Here is a 26,073-nt window from a genome sequence, read left to right as displayed (position 1 = left end):
CAAAGCCGAGTTCTGACAGCATGGAAACAGCTCAGGTTGTCAAAAGTGTTTTAGCGATTGTGTATATTCATAAGGGTTGAACTGCAACATGTACAAGAATGTAACAAACACTGTTTCCCCCCAAAAGCGCTTTGTTTACACTGTCTTTTTATGTGTCTTCTATCTGGAGATTTTAACCACATTTATTTACAATGTAAACCGTAGAACACAATCAACTTCCGGTGTTCCTCCTGGTTACAGGTGTTATATGCAAGAATGCTTTTTAACACGGCTTAGTGTGCCAGTCTAAAGGCGTTGTTCTATTATTTTTAACATTGTTTGGCACTAATAGTAAAAGATAACGTTTTAAAAAGATAAAAACCTTTTTTTGTGTGTGTGTGTGTATATATATATATATATATATATATATATATATATATATATATATATATAAATAAAAACCTGACACTTTTAACCTTAAGTTAAAAATGGAAGTTTCCACCCATAAAATGTACACAATAGGCATGAGATGATAAACTAAAGAGATATATACAGGCTTCGCGAGACGATATTGACACAAATAGAACAGTAAAATATTCATATATTTTGTAACATCAACAAACTGAACCAATGCAATACCAATACATTGTATTGTAAGGAAGGTAGATCAGGAAGTGACGAATGAAATTGATGCATGCAACATGTTCCAAAAAAGTTGGGACAGGGGCAATTTAGGACTAATAGCGATGTGACAAACTGAAATAAGAGGGTGTTGTGAAACAGCTGAGGCAACTGTCTAATTATAATATATAAGGAGCCTCAGAAAAGGCCTAGTCCTTCAGGAGCAAGGATGGGGCAAGGCTCGGCAATCTGCCAACGGATGCGTCAGTGAATTATCCAACACTTTGAGTAGAACATTCCCCAAAGACAAATCGGTAGGATTTTGGACATTTCACCTTCTACAGTGCACAATATAATTCAAAGATTCAAGGAATCCTGTCAAATGGGCAAGGTCAAAAACCACTTTTGAATGTGTGAGATCTTCGATCCCTCAGACTTCACTGTCTTAAACTGTTATGAGTCTATAATGGATATCCTGACATGGAATGGGGAATGCTTTGGTAAACCTTTGTCAGTCAACACCATTCGCCACTGCATCCACAGATGGAAGTTAAGGCTTTGCTATGCAAAGCAGAAGCCATAAATCAACACTGTTCAGAAGAGGGTTAAGGCAGTGCTGGGAAATAATGGTGGCCACACAAAATATTGACACTTTGGGCCCAATTTGGACATTTTCACTTAGGGGTGTACTCACTTTTGCTGCCAGCAGTTTAGACATTAATGGCTGTGTGTTATTTTGAGAGGACAACAAATTTACACTGTTACACAAGCTGTACACTCACTACTTTACATTGTAGCAAAGTGTCATTTCTTCAGTGTTGTCACATGAAAAGATATAATCAAATATTTACAGAAATGTGAGGGGTGTACTCACTTTGTGAGATACTGTGTGTGTATATATATATTAATTAATAAAAAGGCTTACAAAAAATTACATAAACAGTCAGGTATTAAGTTATCTTGCTTGAAAATGCATTTATTATTTCATGTTACAGCATAATAGAAAATAAAATCACAAATTAAAGAAGGAAGAGCAGCTGTGCAGCACTGTAGTCTAGTAACCTTAAGTGATTTGGCAATTTGAGTCATTATTTGATTTTAGTGAGGGCTATGGCTCGTCTGTCTGTGTTTTGGAACAGAGCTCGAATTAGACTCTTCATTTCATTACTGGAGAACTCCTGTGCGAGAGGCCCTTTGCCCTCTGCCCACCTAGAAGAGAGAAACAGTCTGTCAGTAATTCTATAAACAACAGCATGCATTACTCAACCAAAAATGCCGCCTGCATAAGCAACCTCCTGCTGAACTGAAGGAGTAATGATGCTATTTGTGACATAACAATAATGGCATTGTAGCGATAGACAATCAATTAGCAGCCAAAGCCAAGCATGAATTGTATTAATATATTAACCTTTTTTTTGCCCAGAATTGAAAAAGCACAACAAGAAAATTGGTCACAGTATTTCTCCAATAAAAATAAATGTCATGTGTGTCCTTTATTCGCCATCTTTGGTGTTCCATCTCAGCATCAACCTCTAAACTGTATACACGCTAGCACTGTGGCTTTTGCATCTTTGCTTGCTCTGTGCAGAATACTGCAGTCTTGGACCTCTCCACAACCCCACTCTATATCAGTCTGACTTAAAGTTTTAATCTTCTTTTTAAAACTTGAAAAAAAAATCAAGTATAACATGGAAAAAAAATAGACGTCTTAATCAAACTAATATTGTATACTTTACATTCATTTAATATCAAATCAAAGTTGTTACTTTGGAAAACAAGAAAATATTGAAAAAATAAAGTGAATAACATCTCCCTAAAATTGTTGTTTGCCTCATTCTTAATCAAACTTTTGTATTTGAGGGTTTTTTAAACCGACATATACATTTTTTGAATCAGACTTGTGGAGAAAACAAATTGACATTTAAAAAAAACCTAATCAACCCATTTTTGGACCAAAAACTTAAAGGTAAACAAAGCTTGAGCACTGAGCCAGAGTTAAATAAATAATTAGTTAATTATGTAAATAACTGGTTTTAATATTTTGTATATACACCAATTTTCTTTTAGAATGTTGGTCCAAATTTTTAAAACACATTGCATTTCTGCAGAAAAAACAAAAAACACACACAAAAAAACAAAACAAAACAAACAAACAAACAAACAAACAAAAAAAAAAACAACACCTTTCTGCAGTCAAATTGATTTTTCACAAACAAACTGCACCATAGATCCGGACCAAGACTGCCTCTTCTCAGAAAACCTGCACTGTGGAAGAACATGTATCCAGGTTCCAGTCAAAAACACTAAACTGATTAAACTATGTGATCACACCCTGTAGTACCTCTGCAGTCAGAGTTCGACCATTATACCTATAAATAAGGGAAAAATCTTGTATGTCAAGAACATTATTTTGCTTTGTATTACCTGTCCACAATATCTTGCAGACTGGCCTGCAGCACTAAGGACAGTTCTTTAAAGGTCATCCACTTCTTCACATAGACTGGCACTTCCTCTTGGTATTTCTTGTTCTTGGACTCATCTGGTAATGGTGTGAAGACTAGAGGTCCTTCCTCTATGATGGTCTGGCAGAGTGTGAACAGACGCTCTCCGTCTTCAGTTGAGATGTCCTGTGGGCAAGATTAATCGTTTGCAAATATGTGAACTCTTATCAACTTTAAAGAAGGTTCACAGTGTTGCCATTTTGGGGCTCACCTCCAACATCATGATTTTTGTAATCAGTTCAGAAATCGCTGTATTCAGAAGTGACCCCATGGATTTGCAGTATATGTTCACTGGTAGGACATCTTGCCAGACTTTCCCGAGTCGCTTTAGCTGATGAATCACCTAAATGACGTCACCAAATATTGTTTGCAAATCAGCTCTCCATAAACTGACAAAGTTTTAAAGAGATACACTTGGAAAAAATCATATAAAAAGCGGTCTCACTTGTCTGACTGCCTTGCTAGCCGCAGTGTAATTGTCTTTATCGTCCAGATTACAGAAGTTTCTGGCAGTGGACAGTCTCTCCAACATTTCTGCTTTCTGAACGTTCATCTGCGCCACAAAACACTGAGCACCTTAACGAGAAAACAGCAAAAATACACAAGTCTTACCATTTCGAAAACCGTGTCCATTGCCCCAGGACGAATCTTTTCAGAAACTAATTAACTTTAGACAGGGTTCATTGAAGTTCGTAGGCATAGTTCTCGAGAGTTCCAAATTATTATTAGGGTAGAGCTTGCTATTGTTCAGGTCTCAAAAAAATACTGGAATCTCAGTAGAAATGACAGCATCGAAAAGCTATCAAACTTACCCAGTTTTCTAAAGCCTGGGACCAAGTCCACAAAATAGACCACTCCGTCTTTCAAAGGAAGATGTGGTCTGAACTGATGACCGAGTGTCAGCAGATGGTGGGCAAGGAACATGCAGTTGTTGTGCTGGATGGCGGCTAAGTGAGGAAACTTAAGTAGGTTGTCCCTGTATTAAAGCAGAAACACAAAACCTGTTAATCATGAGCGTTTTTTATTTATTTATTTATTTTTTTTATAGGAGAAAACATATATAAACAAGACAAGCAAACTCACTTGTGGTATGTCGGAACTACATCATAGAATAAGTGAAAGATATTTCGGGTGGTGTAGAAGAGCTGGACAGCACTAAAAAAAAATAATAATAAAAAAACAACAACAACAATATACTGATAAAAATACTAGGAAAATAGGGAATTCCAAAATGCCATTTTCCTAAGAGAATAGTTTAGAGAAAAACTGTCAACCAAGACTTAATGCCTGATGTTTGTTCTGAGGTTTGGTCTGGAGCTCTGAGATTAATGTAGCGAACAAATAATTAAAGTCGATTCACCCAAAATATTTTCTGTAAACAACCAACAAGGACCTCATCCTGACCTGCAGTGATGGCAGAGAATTTCTGACGTGACCTAAACACATGAACAAAACTTCACCAGGTAGCTGAACGCTAACATTATGCGGGCAGCCATCTTGGAAAAATCAGAATCAAAAGCAGTCACTTCACTCCCATAGGCAACGCCTCCCAAAGATTTGTACTGGAATACTGGAAGTGAAAAGCACAATAATTTTACAGTACTGTTTATTTAACTCTGGAATAATACAAATGGAACTATGGGAATTATGTTGTGATAAAAAAAAAAAAATCAAAATAAAGTAGACACCCTTTTGCGTAGAATTTCCAGAAATGTATTCTTGGCATTTTCTCAACCGATTTCTTGAGAAATCACTCCGAGATGCTTTTTAAACAGTATTAAAGGAGTTTCCACCTATGCTGGACATTTATTGGCTGCTTTTCGGAATATTTCGCTCCAAGTGTTAGTTTTCTAATGAAAGAAATGAATATGTCGGCAAAGTTGTATTTTTCGCTACAAGACCCATTTCAAACATTTAATCATACAACCTCAGATCAAAAGATTTTTAAGATCATGAGAAACATTTCTTATTTACTTATTTATTAATCAGGGATGCACTGAATGTTCGGCAGCCGAAATTATTCGGCCAAAAATAGAAGGAAAAACAAAAAAACAAAAAAGCACTTTCAGTGTTCGGCCGAATGAACTCGACCAAACAATGACGTGTTTGATGACGCCCCAAATAGCCTAGCAACCAGAGTGACACGTGCAAATATCACGACCTCTAGGAGGGGGCTCGCGCATGCACGAGCTACGTGCACGAGCTACATGCTCTTCAGATGTTTACTGTGGACACGCGCGTTTGTTTTGTTTCTGTTCCGGAGCATGTTTCTGTCACGTTGCGAGACGTAAGGGAGTAGAGTACGGAAGCAGGTAAAGACGTATTTATTTAAAGGCAGGGAGACAAATCAAAATCGTAATCCAAAAAACGTAGTCAAGACAGGCAAAGGGTCGGGCGATCGTCAAACAGGCATAAACGGGGCAAAGCAGGAATCAAAGTCACAGAAAACAGGGTCAAAACACAAAACAAGAAAAATGAACTAGTACTATGGACTGGGAGCGGACAAACCAGGGGGGACTAAATGAACTAATCTATAGTTTAAACTAACTAAATCTATCAACGAACATAACATTAACAACGTATTTAACTATACTATATCTACTATAATACTCCGCGAGTTGTACAGGGACGCGAGCGGTACATATCCCCAATATAATCAGACGTATAGAACCGAATAGAACCATTTTTTGCACTCGTCAAAGCACTTTTTAATACACATTTTTGTTGTAGGCTACAGAGTGTTACATTCTTTCAGCAGTCAGTTATAGGCCTAATATAGGCTATTCAAGGGGGGCTCAAAGATGACCACAAAAATATTTTTATTTTACTTTATATATTTTTTAATTAATTTATTTAAAGTTATATCGTGCCTTGTTGGTAGCCTATGCCTGCTGGAATGAAAAAAAAAAATGTTCAGTGTTAAATAAATATTTTGAAATTGTAGTTTTTTTAAATCGATTTTTTTCTTTGAAAAGCAAGACAAAATAGTAAAAAGCACATTTTGACTATTTAATTTATGCAATGGTGAAAAAAATGGCAAAATAAATGGAAAAAAACGTGTTTGGTATTCGGCCACGAATTATCATTTCGGTGCATCCCTAACACACACACACACACACACACACATTATTTATATTTATATTTATATATATATATATATATATATATATATATATATATATATATATATATATATATATATATATATATATATATATATATAAATATACACACACATTTTAATACAAGGGTGCTAAACCAATCAATAGTGAACACTGTGCCATAAACATACCACTGGTGGGAGCTGCCCACTGCCTCAGACAGTGTTTTTATAGCCAGCTGCATGAGCTGTTGCACGGACTCACTGATGCGACACACAGGAAGACATAGAGTACGCTGGCCCAGCTGTTTCTCGTTCTCCAGAATCGGCTGAACAGTCTGGCCACCCTTCTTTCCCTCCTGCTTCTCTTTGCTCCCGGCACCATGGCTTGGCAGTTTAGGTAGGCTGAGCTTGTAGTCTGGAGAGATCTGAGGATCAATTATGGGCAAGTCAACAAACTATCCAGAGCACTTATGGAGGAAATCTGCTACAATTATTGCTGTTAATGATGGTCACTGCCCTTACTTTAACTGTGTTATGCATCTCTGAGGTCATTAGTTTCCGAGCAGCTACTATGACATCTTGGCATTTTTTGCTAGCAAAATGACAGTTGACATTTCTGGCATACTTCAAGAGATCTGTGGAGTCTCCAGACAGGTAGTCCATTTCCTTTAAATGTCTTTCAAAATCCTCTGTTTGTTTGATAACCTGAAGAAAGAAACAAATGAATAATTTAAAAGCTCTAACAATTACACGGTCATGTCTTTTGCTAACAGTAATTACCGTGTCATAATCTGCAAGCTGACTACTATTAGTCGGTATGGAATGCAATAAGCATTCCCGGATGATACAGTCTGACATCTCCTCCCATATCTGGTCTCCCAATATAGCAGACACTTTCTTTTCACCAACAGCTGTATCTATACACAGAATAGACATCAAGAACCCATCAAACCCCCCCCAAATAAATTTTGATGACAATATTTATAAAAAAATTAATTAAATTAAAAAGATGTTTAAGGGTACCGAACAGATGTTTGTGTAGGGTCTTGAGCACTAAAAGGATTTTGGCATACACGTCCTCAGGAGTAGGACGCTCTGCTCGGTTCTCCTTGCTCTGTAGACTCAACACTGTGCCAACCTCGAGGTGCTCACTCACTTCCACCAACAGAGATGGGTACATGATCAGAGGCTTTAGCATATACTTTAGTAATACCTGACCTGGGGGTGGGACACAGAGTCAACCATAAGCATCATACATGATACATAATTAAAATATGTCAATTAAATAAAATCAAATCAAATAATAATAATAATAATAATAATAATAATAATAATAATAATAATAATAATAATAACAATAATAATAATAATATGAATACCAAATAGTTTGATCTTTTTGTGCAGCTCTCCTTGTATAGCAAGGGCCTGAAGTACACTGGAAAGAAATGGATCGGGAACGTTTGTTTCCTCTTTAGATTCTCCTCCAACTAAATGAAGTGCTGTGGTTAGGAAAGACTGCATTCCAGTCAGTTCTGTGAAAATAAAATCATGTTTGAATGATGACCAAATGCCAGACAAATATATATCTTGTAAATGAAATCATTTTTGTCATTTGTAACTGTTTCTGCAAAAAAAAAAAAAAAAAAATACGTACAGAAATAGAGTCAAAAGAAGATCATTCTTTTATTTATTTATTCTTTTTAAACTCCAGGTTCTCTGGTTGCCTCCTATCTCCCAAAAACATTAGATGGTTGATGTGTCAGTGATGTTAAACTGCCTCTAGAACAGAGCTGCAACAACTAATTGATATAATCGATAATCGATTATGAAAATGGTTGATAACGAATCTCATTATCGATTAGTGGGTCTGCGCGCGGTACATTTACCCATTATGTTACTTCTGTTCCGAAAACATGCTTCGGAAAGTAAATGCTAAAGTTGTGTCCCAAATGACGTACTATACACTTCCACTATGCATGTACGCTACCCTCTAGTGCAGTGTTTCTGTGGACCCCTAGTGGTCAGTGGTGTAATTGCAGGGGGTGCGTAGGAAAGTAAAAAAAAGTTATTATATATATATATATATCTCATGTTTTAAAATTAATCAATTTGGTTATTTGCGTGCATTCACAAATATCACATTAGCTGAGCTGACGATCGTTCAGTGATTGATTTATTTTACATTTATTTATAAATGAAACGATAATTTGCAAAAACCTGAACCTGGTATTTGCACCAATGGTATTTGAACCAATCCCTGGGGAAAGACAGGTTCTACCAAATCAACCAGGGATTGCTAGGACTGTAGAAGTGAGTACACAACTCACATGTTTGTCAATATTCGATTATATCTTTTCATGTGACACCACTGAAGAAATGACACTTCGCTACAATGTAAAGTAGTGAGTGTACAGCTTGTGTAACAGTGTAAATTTGCTGTCCTCTCAAAATAACTCAACACAGCCATTAATGTCTAAACCGCTGGCAACAAAAGCGAGTACACTCCTAAGTGAAAATGTCCAAATTGGGCCCAAAGTGTCAATATTTCGTGGAGTCCTCTTCCACTCCTCCATGACGACATCATGGAGCTTTTGGATGTTAGAGACCGTGTGCTCCTCCACCTTCCGTTTGAGGATGCCCCACAGATGCTCAATAGGGTTTAGGTCTGGAGACATGCTTGGTCAGTCCATCACCTTCACCCTCAGCTTCTTTAGCAAGGCAGTGGTTGTCTTGGAGGTGTGTTTGGGGTCATTATCATGCTGGAATACTGCCCTGCGGCCCAGACTCCGAAGGGAGGGTATCATGCTCTGCTTCAGTATGTCAAATGACCATGTTGGCATTCATGGTTCCCTCAATGAATTGTAGCTCCCCAGTGCCAGCAGCACTCATGCAGCCCCAGACCATGAAACTCCCACCACCATGCTTGACTGTAGGCAAGACACACTTGTCTTTGTACTCCTCACATGGTTGCTGCCACACACTTGACACCATCTGAACCAAATAAGTTTATCTTGGTCTCATCAGACCACAGGACATGGTTCCAGTAATCCATGTCTTTAGTCTGCTTGTCTTCAGCAAACTGTTTGCGGGCTTTCTTGTGCATCATCTTTAGAAGAGGCTTCCTTCTGGGACAACAGCCATGCAGACCAATTTGATGCAGTGTGCGCCGTATGGTCTGAGCACTAACAGACTGACCCGCCACCCCTTCAACCTCTGCAGCAGTGCCGGCAGCACTCATACGTCTATTTCTCAAAGACAACTTCTGGATATGACGCTGAGCACATGCACTCAACTTCTTTGGTCGACCATGGCGAGGCCTGTTCTGAGTGGAACCTGTCCTGTTAAACCGCTGTATGGTCTTGGCCACCGTGCTGCAGTTCAGTGTCAGGGTCTTGGCAATCTTCTTATAGCCTAGGCCATCTTTATGTAGAGCAACAATTCTTTTTTTTCCAGATCCTCAGAGAGTTCTTTGCCACGAGGTGCCATGTTGAACTTCCAGTGACCAGTATGAGGGAGTGTGAGAGTGATGACACCAAATTTAACACACCTGCTCCCCATTCACACCTGAGACCTTGTAACACTAACAAGTCACATGACACTGGGGAGGGAAAATGGCTAATTGGGCCCAATTTGGACATTCTCACTACTTTACACTGTAGCAAAGTGTTATTTCTTCAGTGTTGTCACATGAAATGATATAATCAAATATTTATTTGATATATATATATATATATATATATATATATATATATATATATATAGTATTTATGTATCACTTTTCATAGATGCAAAAAAAAAAGCACAGAATTAAACTACAGTCCTAAATGAATAATATATATTCTGGTGTGCATCTGTGTGTATTGGGTTCTTTTCAGTCTTATACAATTGGACAAACAGTTGTGTAAAGTTTTAGTCTGAAGTTTATATTTGTAACACTTGTGGATTCATTTTAAATAAATGAAAAAAATGGTACGGAAAGTGCCCCCCCCCCCCATCCAATTAATCGAAAAAATAACTGTCCAACTTAATCGATTATGAAAATAATCGTTAGTTGCAGCCCTACTCTAGAAGCAAATGAATGTGTAAATGTGTGTGAGATCAGCATCCCATTCAGGGTGTATTCCTGCCTTGCGTCCAGTAAGCCGGGGGTAGGCTTTGGATATCCCAGGATAAAGCCCTTACTGAAGATGAATGAATCAATCAATGACTGGTTTAGACCGCTAGTTACACCATATGGCCAAAAGTATGTAGACACCTGACCATCACACTCGTATGTGCTTGTTGAACATCCCATTCCAGATGCTAACACAACCATGGTATGACTTGTTGTGGACTGCAAGGCCAGAGACATATTGTTAATCTTGAAATAATCGATATATTTTATCTTCTACATTAACATTTTTTTCTTCCTTCTCTTCCAGGGTTAGTTGAGCGGTAAATGTTTCCTCATTCATTACTCTAACCTTTGGTTGGAGGTAGCTTCCACACTGCCAGTTGCTTCCACTCCTCTCCGAGGTGGTAGATGAGGTTCTCTCTCTGGACAGTGAGCTCGGAGCTAAGAGCACAAAGTAATGGAAGATCGGAAGTGTTCCAAGCTTTCAGGGCTTCAAAGCTGGCCCGTGCCTTGATAAAAGTAAAAAAAACAAAAACAAACAAAAAAAAAAAAAAACACAACAACAACAAGACACAGGTCAACGAGCAACACAACAGGTGCCTCTCGTAACTGATTTAATAACCTTCTGATATTGCAGAATAGTACTGAGAGTGTAAACAATCAGTGTTAATAGAATGCAATGTAGTAGCATTATATATTGCTTTCATCCAAGTTGGAAAAATTGAAACTGTACAGCCTGCAACCTTAAAACTTGCATTCTGTAAATACAGCATCCTGTTTGATCTATAGATGCCACAACTGACATTATTACCCACTTTTCTGAGTTGTTTGGCTGCTGTCTCATATTTCTTCATCTGCAGGTTTTTGTGATATTCCTCCATGGCTGTATCAAGCTATAAATGTGACAATAAAATTAATTTCCTTGTGCATAAAAAAAACAAACCAAAAACTTAAATACGTGGAAAGAAATGTTCTTCTAATTGCATTACAGTGACTACATGCACATACAATGCAACCAAGTAAACTCATTCACCTCTTGTAGGTGTTGGAGCATGTTTATCACTGAAGTGTTCTTCTCCAACTGCTGCTTGAGTTTGGCATATTCAGTTACAGCCTCATGGAGGTTCCTCTGCACCTGCATGTACAGACATTTAATAGGTCCAAATCGTGATGAACATCGGCTTTATAGGCACTTAAATCTGAATGAATTTATTCGGCCTGCACACCAGTCCAAAACTGCCTATTTATATACACAACAATATAAGTGTGACACTGCTGAAAGTCTCGTTCAAGCAATTCATACGTAATCTGAATCGCATACAGCAAAAATGCCGCGAGCCCTGTCTGAGCGTAACAAGTAGCCAAGTGATCACTCACATCGCTTATGATTTTAACTAGTCCTAACGGTCTCAGGAAGACATCTTCAAAAATAGAAATAGAAGTCAAGCAGAAGAATAAATGTTCTCTTTAATTTGTTTTAAGTCTATCCCACTCACATCTAAACTAGTGGATACACCAAAAGGAAAATTCTGGGCCGAAACCGAAAATTCAGGACGCACTTGGACGAAAACTGAAACCAATTTTTTTATTTTTACTTTTAATATTAATTTATCAGACTTTTTAATTCAAACTACAGTAGTTGAAAAACTACAAACCAATGTCCCATTTCACACCAAAACAAAAACAATATTAAATATATTATTCTTCATTCAGTTCTGTAACCATCAAATTTAACAGAATTTTTTTCATCCGATTATCCAAATAATGTAACGTTATCTATTATGATATGCAAAACAGCAATCAAGTAATGAACTTAGCAGCTCTAGGCTAGCATCTTGCAAATACAAAAAGTTTAAATATGCTACACATTCATTTTAATGAAAACAACAGGCAAAACACAGAATGGCAGAGGGCCTCTATTCTGTCGTTGTTTTGCTGTACTCTGAATATTGAACGGGATGTTGTGTTTTCAGGTGGTGTATCAAACCTGTCATGAAAAAGTGCTTCGGCACTGTACCACCTCTTGAAATTTCTGCGTAACAAACGCTGCAGATTGCAAATTTGAAGTCCTTATCAGAAATTTTGAAGTATTTCCAAATAGCTGACATGACTGATAACCGTTGGTTCCTAACCTAACCAACGGTTAGGTTACCTAGATCAAGAGTGAAATCTGAGCGGCATATATTTTCTGCCTTTTTTCTCTATCGGCCAAAAACTGAAAATGCTATTTTCGGCGGCCGAAATTTTGGTGCACCCCTAGTCTAAACTTAATTATTTGAAAGCATTATAAAATCTGTTAAATGAAAGAAAAGAATCCACACAAACAAAGCCAACCATGTTGGTCATCGTGCATTGTACTGTAAAGGTCTGGCACAAATATGATCTGCATGGAAGAATCATCAGAAGGAAACTTACCTGCAGATGCTTATTTACATCTACGCAATGTTAACTATCAGGCAACTATCCGGTCATACCTCATTATCAATACAGCTTTTCAGGAGATCAATATCTTTGGATGCGGATTCCACCTGGTCCATGAGCTCCTCAGCCGCTTCCATACTAGGTATGAACTCATTGTATTTTTTATTGATCATGTCAGACATCTCCTCCTGAAGACAGGCAAAACAACAGAAAACAAATCAATATTAAACTTGAAAGGCTTTAGAACAATTCTAGGACTTATTGTCCTGCACATGCTTATCATCAGTGAGACTCGTGATTTATTGTGATGTGAACCCGGTCCTATTTTCAACAAACAATACTCGACGCATGGACTCGTTCTTTCATAAAGAATAAGAGTTAAACTTTTTGAAGATCCTGGTGAAAGTGGCTATAACAGGCTAACTAAATAGCTTAACCATAAATGACACGTCAACAAGCTAAGTGTGGCAGATAGATGACAGCAGCTCGCTAATCAAACCAGTGAATTAGTAAGGAAGTGACTACCAAACAAACTAACTAATAATTAATACCAATAAACACATAATAGACAAAAATAAAGAGCAGTTTACTAGCGCAAAACCTTACTTACTTGCTTGCTTACTTCAGCTGCAGTAACTGCTGCATATCAGAGAATGAATTCAGCTACCATTATAACACCGTATTCAACCCACGATAAGTTTTACTAATTAGAAATGTTTAATATGTAATGTAACCATCTATAACAGACAGCTGCCAAACTAGCCAACTAGCTAGCTAGTTAGCAAAGTCTGTTTCGAGCCAAGTTTGTTTACCTTGGTTTCCTCCACTTTCCGAGACAGTTTGGATATTTTCGAAGCAAGGTCATCTTTTTCCAATTTTCCCGAGCTCGCAAGTACTTCTGTAACAAACGAAGCCATTTCTCAGCGAATCTTCTGCCAACTCAAAGCTGCCTTTTAGTCAAATCCCGCTACTGCCCGCCATACTACTGCTCGCGCGCGCAAGTCCAACTGGGAGATGGTCCGTTCCGAACGAGCAGATTCACGAGTCAAGATGGGAGTCGGTTCATTCAAAAGGAACCGATACAGTATTCTGGTCAATTTGAGAGTCGGTTCATAAAAAAAATTGAACGAATTCACGAGTAATCGAATCATACGTGCCATGAATGAGCAAGGACATGACATATGATCATAATTTAATATTGGTTCGACGAAGGAGGTTAAAAAACAACAACAACAAAAAAAACAGGTGATTATTATAATTGTTCTGTATTATTTTAAAAATGAGAATAAAATAAAAAGAGATGGAATTGACTGATTGCTTCAGTGCACATTGAGGCAGTGCTTTAAGTCCCCATGAAATCAAAATGGAAGTTTTGTGGCTTTTAGTATGAATATATTAACCTTAAGGTTATCTGTAAGCTAGTGTGCTACTGGATTGATATCAGTTTGTCTATGGGACATCAGAAGAAGCAGAACAGAATGAAAAACACAACAGTAAGAAAGACAGAACTCCAGTGGCAGAGTACAACAAAGTGAGAGGAAGTTTATTGAGGCTCAGCACAGGCTTAGAGGGAAGAAACAGAGGAGTGGAAAACCAGCAGAGCAATTTGAGACAATGTGACTATGGGCTAATTTCACACCAATGTCATTCTACAGTACATGTGAAAAGTCAAAGTATCGTGCATTTTCCCCCCAAATATCCGGCCTTCATGATGAAAAGATATTCTGTGCAAAATAAAATCCGATTGATCTTTCCTGAGATCAAACATGTTAAAAGAGCATGACATGTCCAAACAATAGTTCCGCATATACTAGACTATGCAGTGAAGTGTCAGGGTTGATCAATTAAAATATGTATAAAAAAAAAACCCAGACACAGCTCTATATTCAGTGCAACAACAATAGAAAACAAGTGGTTGACCATTTAGCAGGATTCAGGGCATATTACCATGATGTCACCATGACGTCACCTCCCCTGTGTGCGCTCACTTCACAGTGACGACTGACGTGCTATGGATGGACTCCATGACGGCCGCCAGGCGGCTGCACAGGTCATGGGGTGACTTTCTCACTTTGGGCGGCTCTTTCAGCACCACCCTCTCAGCCGAGCAGTCCAGAACCCTCGGCAAGAACTCACTCAGCTTCTCCTGTTGGAGCTCTGACATGCACAGAACAAAGATGCAGAATTTATTGAATTAAGCTAGTGTTACACTATACAATTACAGTGGTAAAATAATAATTAAAATAATGTTATTCATTTTGATCATTGGTTTAGTTTTCTCTTCCTTCTTCAATATCAAATACCCAAATACTATTTTGGTATATACAGTGGGGGAAATAAGTATTGAACGCGTCAAAAAAAAAAATTCAGTAAATATATTTCCAATGAGGCAATTGCATGAAATTTTCACCAGGCATCAGTATTAACTCAAGAAATCCGGAAATATAAAAATTCACAACATTAAAGTCCATAAATAAAGTTGTGTGTAATAAAGTGGAATAACACAGGAAAAAAGCATTGAAAAGGCTAAGAAAAAGCAGTTCTTCAAGGCAAGGTAAGGCAAGAAACCAGCTGAAATCAGTAAGTAATTATACCTCCTATCTGTGCAAATGAATTTCAGCTGGGTTAGTAAATTGATGGTCTATATAAAGGCTTTTCATTATCATGGTGTCACACAAGAAACATCTCATGATGGGTAAAAGCAAAAAGCTCTCCCAAGACCTTCACAACCTTATTGTTGCGAAATATATTGATGGTGAAAATTTCATGTGAATCGCCTCATTGGATATATATTTACTGAAAAAAAATGTCAACATGTTCAATACTTATTTCCCCCACTATATATATAGTGTGCCACCACAATGTCAAAGCATCATGATATGATCTTCCAGTGTAGTAGCTAATCTATTGTTAATCCTTCTCAAATGACCTCATTATTCATTTATAATTTACTGTAGATGTTACATATCACAGGCCACACGTGCAAGCCTCACCATCCATATCCTGCCCCAGATAAGAGCACCAGTGACTCCTGATCTCCTCAATAGCATCCATGTCCTCCTGCGTGATGTTGTCTCTGACCATAAGGTGCATGCAGGGGATGACACAGTCGTTCATGATGGTCACACCCTCCTCTACATCGCTCTCTTCTCCGCTTTTGAATAGGGTTGCTACATTCTCATTCAGCTCCTGCAGAGCAATCACAGTTAAAATAAGAATTAAGTATAGTATCTGCTCGTAATGCTGGAGCAGTATCAGACTGGGTGCAACATATAAAAATAACTTGGAAATAAACACACCATCCAAGTAAAGAATAAAGCACTTGGGGGTATACTGTTACGGGAAAATAATCAATTTACCATTGCTAACAATTTTTTAAATTAAAGAATGTGTCGTATTTACACTTAGTTACACGCTCCACATAAACTGATTTTTTTTTCTCCATTTTCCTGCACAGGTATGCGGGCGAGCCTGGAGCCTATCCTATTGAACTTGAGGCACAAGATGGGGGAACAACCCATCACATGGCACAATCATGTACACATTCACACACTACAGACAATAACTTGCAGACAATCCGGAAATGTCTATCAGTCTCTTTGGCATCACATGTCTTTGGACTGGGGGAGGAAACCCCCAAAGCACAGGGAGAATATGCAAGCTCCAGACACACAATTCAGAGGTGGGATGTGAACCCCCAACCCCAGAGGTGTGAGGCAAACGTGCCACTAACCCACTGTGACACCCTGCCATGTACATGTGTATATGATAGTTATTACTATAGAAAAAAAAAAGAAAATTTGAGCACATTAATATAAACCTGATTTCCCCACTTTTTTTTTTTTTTTTAACAAAATACATTTTTGTAGACATTCAGTCAAACAGAGAGATAATAATATAATTGAACGTAGTTTACAGGCTTTTAAAACATGACAATGCTGTTTTCCTGGCATTTTGCTAACAAAATTAAAGTCCCAATGAAGTGCCTTGAAACGTACAGCGTTATGCGAAGTGTTGACATCTTTCCCAGTTAAACAGGAAGTCAGGGCAGGACATAGTGAGTGGCTCCTCCCCCCTTTTAAATAGCCAAGAGCGTTTAGCTGACCTTACAGCCTGGGCTACACTGTACTTGACAGTACTACGGAAAAATGCCCGTCACAAAGCCGTGAACTGGCACAAATACCTCCTTCTTCTAAGTGCATGAATTCGAGCCATTTCCTTCTTAACCAACTAACTGAATAAAAAATGCACGGTCGAACAGCCAAAGAAACACCTACGACCCATGCTCAACAACGGCAACCTTAGCAAGGTAATTTTTATAAATGGTGGGGGGCAGGACACTTCAGATTCTAGAGAGCATTTAATTAGACAGTAAATGTGAAGTGTACTTCAGTGAAAGCTGAAGTGCAGGATGATGTGGTGGTAGAGAGAGACCGTAAATTTTGAATGCATATATCTTCAAAATGGGAACGTTCTCATTGTTTTGGAGCACACTAGCTTATAGATAAACTTAAGGCTACCATATTCATAATAAAAACCACAAAACATACATTTTGATTTAATGATGAATTTAAATATTACAACAGAGATCATATATTTATATTTCTATATTGCTCACTCCTAATATACAGACATACATACATTACCTTTAGGCATTTTCTCCTGTAAAGTGCTATAAGATTGTGGTCCACTCCTCTCTTTTCCCCGTTCTTAAGCAGGGCTGAATTGTCTTGGTAAGCATGTGCAAGATAAATCAGTGCCTCTCGAATTCTTTCGAAGAGAAACATGACAATGATGAGTGTAATATAGTTTCGGCAAATTCCTCAGTGAAAGAGAAACAACCATCAATTACTTTACATACTTTCCATTTTGATATTGCTCAAGGCCGGTCAGCAGGTAGGCAAACACGGTCTTGAACATGCTGTAGTCGTCATGCCATTGCTATAGGAAGGGAAGATAAGATTAAGAGTGAAATGTAACTTATGTCAGTTAACATATGTTCCAGATGATAAATTATGAAATATTAAATTCTTCTGCTTAAAGGAAAAAAAACCTTAATATATTGTTATACATATACATTCCTTCATAGTTTAGGTTTTCTGAGATTTACTATCCTATACTTTTACTATAACGCATTTTATTTATTTGTAAATGTGACATTTAAAAAACAAAAAGTCTTTTCTCTAAATACATCCTGTAAAATGAAAGGTATTCTATGGCAATGTTTACTGCTAAAATATGATAATTTGCTTATGAGTATATTTTCTTTGTCACTCACATGACACTAACGCTAATGTCTGTTAGCACCCTGAGAAGGACAGCCTAGCGGTAGTTTGCGGTAGATTACTTTCCTATATTTTTACTTTAGCTTAAGATGGAGACATAGGATGAGGTGGGTGACAGATGTACACAGCATATTCTTTATAATGTATATAGGCAACATTTTTACAGTGAATATCTCCATAAGACATTTGATTTTGTTAGTGATATTAGCATGTTTAAGTAGTAGTGTATCAGTTAGCATATATTATAGCAGCATATCGCTTAGCTTTGGTGCAGATGTAGGATTCAATTTAGTTACAATTCTGATTCCTGTTCAAAATGATGACAGCCGGGTTTTTGTTTACAAGTGTGATCTTATTAAAGTGTGCGAGTTTACTTCATATATTGGCAGAATATTTTCATAACTGCCAGAGTAGCCTGCTTACGACAAAAACAGAAAAAAATCCCATAATGAATGACCACTAAAAGTAATTCCAAATATTTTGTGATAGCATCTGCTGAATATAAAAAAATGAAAAATAAAATAATGGATGGTTAGTGATTTTACCATGTACTCCTCCATGTCCATGTCTTCTGGTTTGATGAGACGAAGTTTGGTTCTGGCCTCCCTCATGATACTGATGGACCTAAAGCAAGTGAAATAAAACTCCAGTGGATTATACTAAAACACCAAACGTGCATTATCAATTTAGGAAACTGGTTAAAGATACAAACTACCATTGTATTAATTCTTTCTATTCATTACCACACATTTTATGCAACAGGAGTATCGTTAAGATGTGCTACATTTCGTAAAGATAAAGATAAAGGAATAACCACTGAATATATCCTTCTTGGTGCATGGAAGCAAAACACCATTCATTTCAGTGAAAAACAAAGACCTTAAGATGGAATACCGATCATCAAAGCTCAAGTTCCGGTCACCGAATTGCTCCAGCAGAGTTCTCTCGATGATGCGGTCAGGTGCTTTGTTCTGGAAGAGATAGACCAACATGTGCTGGAGGCGAGGGTCCTGCTGGGGGGTGATTTCCTCCTGAGATATCTCGTACAGTCTGGAGTACTCCTCATGAAATGCCTGATGGAAAGCCATGTTAAACTATTCAGGAACCACACAGACTGCCAGTCAACATCTTTTAACACTTTTGGTTAAACTGCAAAAATTGGGTGCAAAAAGTTAACTACCATGATATTAAGAAATATAAGTAAGCACTCATTTTGGAGTCCCATTAGAATCAGAAAGTGGACGATGAACAAGTCCTTCAATACAAAGGTTTTTGATGGAACACCTGTTTAATTTTCTTCCTTATGTAATTTCCAATAGTGGGTAAACTGTAATGAAACATCAAACGTCTCCACGTGCTCAAAAACATTTGAATAAAAGTGCACATGCATATAAGAGCCCTAGATAGATGACAAAGCATGTACTAGACTGCAATAAATGACATCTTAGAAAATGAAAAGAATCTTCAACAAGTTTATCTAGTATTTCCTATTATAAGATTACCATACTCCAAAGACAAGATCACTAAACCTATTTCTGGACAAATCTATTTATTTGACTAATTTCAAGTTTGAAATAGTTTTGTTCTATTGGCAGATAATGTTGCCCATTTTAAGCATTTATTTAGAAATAAATTTCTAAATTTTAGAAAATTATATGCCAATAGAATAAGGAAATGCAAAGCTTAAAATGAGTAAAAATGTCTCAAAATAGGTTTAATAATCTTACATTTGGTTTTTTGGTTGGATTTTTTCAATTGGTAAGACGCCAATTTTTGCAGTGTACTTACACTAACTCACCACTCCAGGAATGCACAGTACTTCCTGGAAAAAGGTCCCTCGCAAATTTATTGATTGATTTTTTAAATTATTATTAAAGTGTTACTTTTAAAGCTTATATTTAATAGTAAGAATTTTCTACAGAAGATATATAACAAATATTTTCTGTATAATGATCATAGCATATGTAATTACTTTTTTTTTTTTTTTAAATGTCTTACAATTTGAGGCCAAAATATATTGTGACCTTTTGCATTGACACTTACACATGAAAATGATTGCAAAAACTCTATGCTATTTAAATTTTTTTAATTCAAATTTGTGTTATCTGTTCAGTTTTTATGAACATTTTATATTACAACTGATTATTTTAGAGCTCTGCTATCTAGATCTCAAATATGTACATCAGTGTACAGAACACAAAAGCTGTGGCTAGTCTAACTAGTCTTAGTACTAATAGCAATTACAACAGCAGTGTTTAAAGTGTAAGACTTGAACGTGCACTACCTTGATAAGCCCTGCCTCAGGACCATCCTCATCAAAGACTTGTCTGGCTTTGGCTATGGCTAGGATAACACCCTGCATGGCTGGGGTAAGCATCATCTGTACAATCAAGAAAACAGGAAGCATATCAGGAAACATTATTAAGCAAGTGTTTTAGAGGAAACTTCCTGAAACATCCTGAAACACACGGAATATGTTTATATTAAAATATTTCTCATTTGCTTAACAATTTGGGTGTTGTTAGTGGTTGTCTGTCGTGTTAACACCACAGGGGGACATTGCTAGAGCAGTTAAACTGGTGATGAATAGGCAGAGACTTGGCCTGGCTACATATTTATCCACAAAATGATAACTACAATGATATTGAAGGCGTATTAGCATGAACGTTTTGGAAGCTGATCCAGTGGAGCAGAGTGTATAAATGAGGAGGTGTGAGAGCTGGACAGACTAAAGGACTAACATGGTGCTGCATTGCTCACTTTAGGTAGGGAGCAAGGCTAAATCTCACTAGCACCACAGTTGATTGGCATTGTGGGTAATGTAAGAACCTTATCGATATTAAGTTACATCAACATGTTGACTGAAATACAACCCCAATTCAGAAAAAGTTGGGACAGTGTGGAAAATGCTTATAAAAACAAAGAGGAGTGATTTGTAAAAGTACTTTGGCTTGTATTTCAACAAAAAACATATAAAGACAAGATATTTGATGTTTTACTTAATCAACTGCATAGTTTTTTGAAGGTAAACATTTATTTTGAAATTGATGCATGCAACGCATTCCAAAAAAGTTGGGACAGGGGAAATTTAGGACTAATAGCGATGTGACAAGTAAGCGATGACACAATAAGAAGGTGATGTGAAACAGGCGAGGCAATCGTCTAATTATAGTATATAAGTAGCCTCCAAAAAAGGCCTAGTCCTTCAAGAGCAAGGATGGGTCGAGGCTTGCCAATCTGCCAACAGATGCATCAGTGAATAATCCAACACTTTGAGGACAACGTTCCCCAAAGACAAATCGGCAGGATTTTGGGCATTTCACCTTCTACAGTGCACAATCCCTCAGACATCCCGGTCTTAAAAACTGTCACGAGTCTATAATGGATATCCTGACATGGGCTCAGGAATACTTTGGTAAAACCATTCACCTCTGCATCCACAGATGCAAGTTAAGGCTTTACTATGCAAAGCCACACATCAACACTGTCCAGAAGCGCCGCCGACTTCTCTGGGCTCGGTCTCATCTGAGATGAACAGTAGCACAGTGGAATCGTGTTTTGTGGTCCGACGAGCCAACATTTCAAATCGTTTTTAGAAAAACAGCCGTCATGTTCTCTGGGCCAAATAGGAAAATGACCATCCAAGCTGTCATCAGCATCAGGTCCAAAAGCCAGCGTCTGTCATGATATGGGGGTGTGTCAGTGCCCATGGCATGGGTAACTTGCACATCTGTGAAGGCACCATTAACACAGAAAGATATGTGCACATTTTGGAGCAACATATGCTGCAATCCAGAGCAGGACAACGGCAAACCGCATTCTGCTCGGATTACAAGTGCATGGTTGTGTAAGCAGAGAGTGCGGGTGCTAGCATGGCCTTCCTGCAGACCTGACCCGTCTCCTATTGAGAATGTCTGGCGCATTATGAAGCGCAAAATAAGGAAACAAAGGCGCCGTACAGTTGTTCAGCTGAAGAAATGCATAATGGATGAATGGGGGAAAATTCTGCTCGCTAAACTTAACCAACTGGTGTCTTCAGCGCTCAAATGCTTAATATGTTATTAAAAGAAAAAGGTGATGTTACACAGTGGTAAACAGTCAACTGTCCCGAATTTTTTGGAGTGTGTTGAAGTCATCAGATTTGAAATGAGTGCAAAACATCAAATAATGTGTTAATAATGTGTTTTCAATATAGTACAGGGTGAATTGAATTTTCAAATGATCCTTTTTGTTTGATTTTTCTTTTGCATTGTCCATACTGTCCCAACTTTTTCGGAATTGGGGTTGTATAAAAAATAGATTTGGATGTCACTGAAGTTCACATGTTAATGATAAAGATTAACATGCAAGTCATTCAGGGTGCATTTTCCTTTATGAATATTTCACCATCATACTAATGTGACTTGTTTTTGTAGTTGCTCAGTGCTATTACCTCCTCATTATATCCGTCTGCATCAGACAGCACCAGGATCTTGCCCACATTAGGGATCTCCACCTCGGACACCTCGTTCTCCGGTTGTCTGGCCTCAGCTTGGCTGTCCTCAGCTTGGCTGTCCTCTGCTGACGCAGCCTGTGCTTCAGCCTCTTTAACCTTTTCGGGTTGTGGGTCTGTTGCTGCTTCTGTTTCTGTCTGCTCACTTACAGCCTGATGAATTATCTCAGTCTTTGCTTCCACGGTCTCCTTAGCCTTTTGAGATGTCGATTCAGGACTCTGATAGGGAGATATAAACAAACCCAATATGTCAAAAGGTATACAATGACACATTACTTCTGTTCAAACCAGTGCATCTAGACTATATGAGACAATATGTCGATATATACAGTGCCAGCCGAAAGCATTGGAATAGCAAGGCTAATTCTTTTGTTTGTGCTGTACAGTGAATACATTTGGGTTTGAGGTCAAAAGATGAATATGAGATGACCGATCAAAATTTCAGCTTTCATTTCCTGATATTGACATCTAGAGGTGTCAAACAACTTAGAACATGATACCTTTTGTGGCAGCTTTTAGGTGAGCAAACGTATTATAACAGATAGTCTTAAAGTAAATGACACTCCATATTTGGTTGCACATCCTTTGCTTGCAATAACTGCATCAAACCGGTGACTCACTGACATCACCAAAATCTTGCATTTTTCTTTTGTCATGCTTTACCAGGTTGTTTCGGGGGGTTTCTCCGTTCATTCTCCTCTTCAGGAGGTGAAATGCATGCTCAACTAGGTTATGGTCTGGTGATTGACTTGACCAGTCTAAAACTGGTCGTCAGTAGACCAGTGGTTTCTTTCTTTTTCGGGATATTCCAAATTGTTGCATCGGCTAAGTCCAATGCTTGTGAAATGGCTCTGATAGGTTTTCCCTCTTTTCTCAACATCTAAATGGGTTGCTTTTCTCCTATAGACAGCTCTCTGATCTTCATGTTGGCTTATCCTTTTAACAACAAATGCAGTCTTCACAGGTGAAACCTAGGGCTCAAGCCAAGAGTAGACATTCAGAGCTATTAATTCTTTAAATAATTAATTTAACAGGGTGCACCTGGGCAGTGGGAAACACCCATGTTCTGGATCACTTGACAAAAATGGGTGGATTCAAACAAAAGATGCCATGTTCTAAGTTGATTAACACATCTAGATGTAAATATGAGGAAATGAAAGCTGAAAATCTTAAAGCTGAAATTCTGACCCATCACCTCATATTCATCTTTTGATCTCAAACCCAAATGTCTTCAATGTATAGCAAAAACAACAGAATTGGCCTTGACATTGCAATACTTTCGGAGTGTGGGGGGTTGGGGTTGGGGGGGGGGGTAAATATTAATAATCTAAATATTCCTGATTCTGAGGGTAAAGGGCTTGTATTAGGCTAAATAAGAAAATCAGACTGTAGTTTTCTTTGTCAATCAGTAATATGTATATATATTTTTACCTTTATGTAAAAACCTTCCGATCAGAAGTCTAATGTCTTAGCCATTATGCGACAACTACCCATAATTTTTTCCAATAGTATTCCCAATTCTCTTATTTTCCAGTCACTTCAGTCTTTTATAGTACTGGCTACTGCATTGACAAACAAATTACTAAGAATTATTCCTAATGTCATTTTAAAACAAATTTGCAGTCCATACGGAAGCTGACAGTACTGTGACAGATAGATTAATACAAGAAATGGTCAGTTAGGCAGCTCATTCATGCTACAGTAGATCCCTCTCTTCAAATCAGGACAGATCCTTAGCTTGACTAGATATGGACATGTTTCCTCACAGTATTTTCTTTAGAAAAGCCAAGTAGTGGCTGACATAATATGGACAACAGTTCAGGTTTTAATTTAGCAACAGTTTGGTGATTGACACCAGCTCATGGCAACTGTGTTGGTTTAATTTGGTCTCAGTACCTGCTCTAGGCAAAACACATTAGTCTTAGTCTATAAAAAGCAGTACGTGTATTGACATCTTGAAGTAGCCGTGTGCAGGACTTTTTTTAATCACTCTCCCGCCCGCTCCTGAATGAAATCTGACCAATCCTGTACACGCCCGTATACAGTTTGACCAATCCCACCTTCCCCCGCAGTTATTTTTGTTTGCATCTGCCTGGAGTATTTTCTAATGAAATTAGTGGATTAATTTTTCCAAAAACCACTGTGAACCAGACCAGGATAAAGCATTTACTGTACGGATGAATAAATGAATGCACTAAACGCATCATGACTTGCACAAGCAATTTTGTATTCAATGCTCTCAACATGGCATTTTATTTGTCCCAGGAGCTTCATAACAGTCCACCAGCGTTAAAGTAAACCCCGGCTTCTCCCGTGAGTTTTTATTGGGTCCCAATGGGCCACTTTTCAAATGCACGCGTCTATGACTCATTAAATCGCACCAGATTCAAAATATCACTACAGTTTTGCCACTAGAGGTCAGGACTCAACCACAAAACTGCTGTGTGAGTAAAGAAACAGCTGTAGGAGACATATTTACCATCACACCTTGTTCTCTGGATTGATTTATGAATCAACACTTAACCCTGTGAACTGATGACAGAGCTTCTGTGCTTGACTGAAGGTGAGTGGCCTGTGTAAATGCTTTACTACTACCTTCTATAGAAATCCAAAAGACTGGAAGTGATGATGACCCAGAATGCATCTGTATGTTGATAGAAGTGTCATGAGCCTTGACATCTAATTTCAACAAGGACTCATGTGGTTTTAAACTGGCTGCAGCAGGTTGTGGTGTGTTTAAAGCATGCCTCTTACCGTGTTATGGAGATTACAGAGGGAATGGATTACGGTACTGATTACAAATGCCATAAATAAAGATGGAAATGAACTAAAAGTAAGTAATAATAAAAGTGCCTTCATACATACACTGAGTCTGACCATTAACTTACAAGTATCTGCCTTCAGTGGAGTTTTATACAACATCTTGGACTACATTTGCATAATTTGCAAACATAATTGTGTTATCAGCAATTAACAATTATTATGATTGTTTTTTTTTGTTGTCGATGCCACTTTAATAAGAATACCTGTACACCTGCTCATTCCTGCAATTACCCAATCAGCTAATCATGTGGCAGTGGTATAATGGATAAAACCATGCAGATACAGGTCAAGAGCTTCAGTTAATTTTTCACATCAAATATCAGAATGGGTGGAAAAAATGTGACCTCAGTGACATCAAATGAGCAGCAGTTCTTCTGGCAGAAATGCCTTGTTGATGAGAAAGGTCAGAAGAGAATGGCCGGACTGATTCGAGCTGGCAAGAAGGTCACAGTAACTCAAAAAACCACTCTTTACAACCATGGTGAAAAGAAAAGCCTCTCAGAATGCTCAATACGTGAAACCTTGAGGCAGATGGGCTAAAGCAGCAGAAGACCTCACCGGGTTCCACTCCTATCAGCCAAGAACAGGAATCTGAGGCTAAACTGGGGTAGAGACTCACTGAATCTGAAGAGCAGACGACTGGAAAAGGACCAAACAATGTTTTTCCAATATTCAAATGTCCTGGATGGATGGACGGACGGAAGAACGGACAGAAAGATAGATAGATAGATATC

General features: G+C 37.9%; 2 protein-coding genes across 2 annotated transcripts in view; both read right to left on the bottom strand.

The window, feature by feature from the left end:
* Positions 1-1,550: 1,550 nt before the first annotated feature.
* Positions 1,551-13,764, bottom strand: zw10 (zw10 kinetochore protein). The gene is made up of 16 exons (XM_017493335.2): positions 13,552-13,764; positions 12,793-12,927; positions 11,352-11,453; positions 11,134-11,211; positions 10,668-10,827; positions 7,584-7,736; positions 7,228-7,422; positions 6,985-7,121; positions 6,727-6,909; positions 6,394-6,629; positions 4,185-4,256; positions 3,914-4,077; positions 3,547-3,677; positions 3,313-3,444; positions 3,025-3,227; positions 1,551-1,809 (listed from the first exon to the last, which is right to left on the bottom strand). The coding sequence occupies exons 1-16, from the start codon at positions 13,654-13,656 to the stop codon at positions 1,689-1,691; spliced, it is 2,307 nt and encodes a 768-aa protein (XP_017348824.1). The 5' UTR covers positions 13,657-13,764; the 3' UTR covers positions 1,551-1,688.
* A 492-nt stretch (positions 13,765-14,256) lies between these two features.
* usp28 (ubiquitin specific peptidase 28) overlaps positions 14,257-26,073 on the bottom strand; it is a 29,951-nt gene continuing 18,134 nt past the window's right edge. Inside the window, exons 19-26 of the mRNA XM_017493508.3 lie at positions 22,457-22,735; positions 20,309-20,404; positions 18,919-19,097; positions 18,570-18,648; positions 17,601-17,680; positions 17,386-17,509; positions 15,733-15,928; positions 14,257-14,896 (exon numbers count right to left, since the gene is read on the bottom strand). Coding sequence (XP_017348997.1) covers positions 14,724-14,896; positions 15,733-15,928; positions 17,386-17,509; positions 17,601-17,680; positions 18,570-18,648; positions 18,919-19,097; positions 20,309-20,404; positions 22,457-22,735 — 1,206 coding nt within the window. The 3' untranslated portion in view covers positions 14,257-14,723. The remainder of the gene's footprint in view (positions 14,897-15,732; positions 15,929-17,385; positions 17,510-17,600; positions 17,681-18,569; positions 18,649-18,918; positions 19,098-20,308; positions 20,405-22,456; positions 22,736-26,073) is intronic.

Source organism: Ictalurus punctatus, chromosome 18, assembly GCF_001660625.3.
Source record: "Ictalurus punctatus breed USDA103 chromosome 18, Coco_2.0, whole genome shotgun sequence".
Taxonomy (NCBI): Eukaryota; Metazoa; Chordata; class Actinopteri; order Siluriformes; family Ictaluridae; genus Ictalurus; species Ictalurus punctatus.
This window is presented reverse-complemented; position numbering and strand designations above follow the sequence as displayed.

What these genes read in the sequence shown, in the direction of transcription:
- zw10 (XM_017493335.2), bottom strand. Translation starts at nt 13,656, where the DNA reads ATGGCTTCGTTTGTTACAGAAGTACTTGCGAGCTCGGGAAAATTGGAA. An exon ending in TGCTCCAACACCTACAAGAG is followed by an intron (nt 11,212 to 11,351) that starts GTGAATGAGTTT and finishes TCACATTTATAG; the next exon opens with CTTGATACAGCCATGGAGGA. An exon ending in AGATGCATAACACAGTTAAA is followed by an intron (nt 6,630 to 6,726) that starts GTAAGGGCAGTG and finishes ATTGATCCTCAG; the next exon opens with ATCTCTCCAGACTACAAGCT.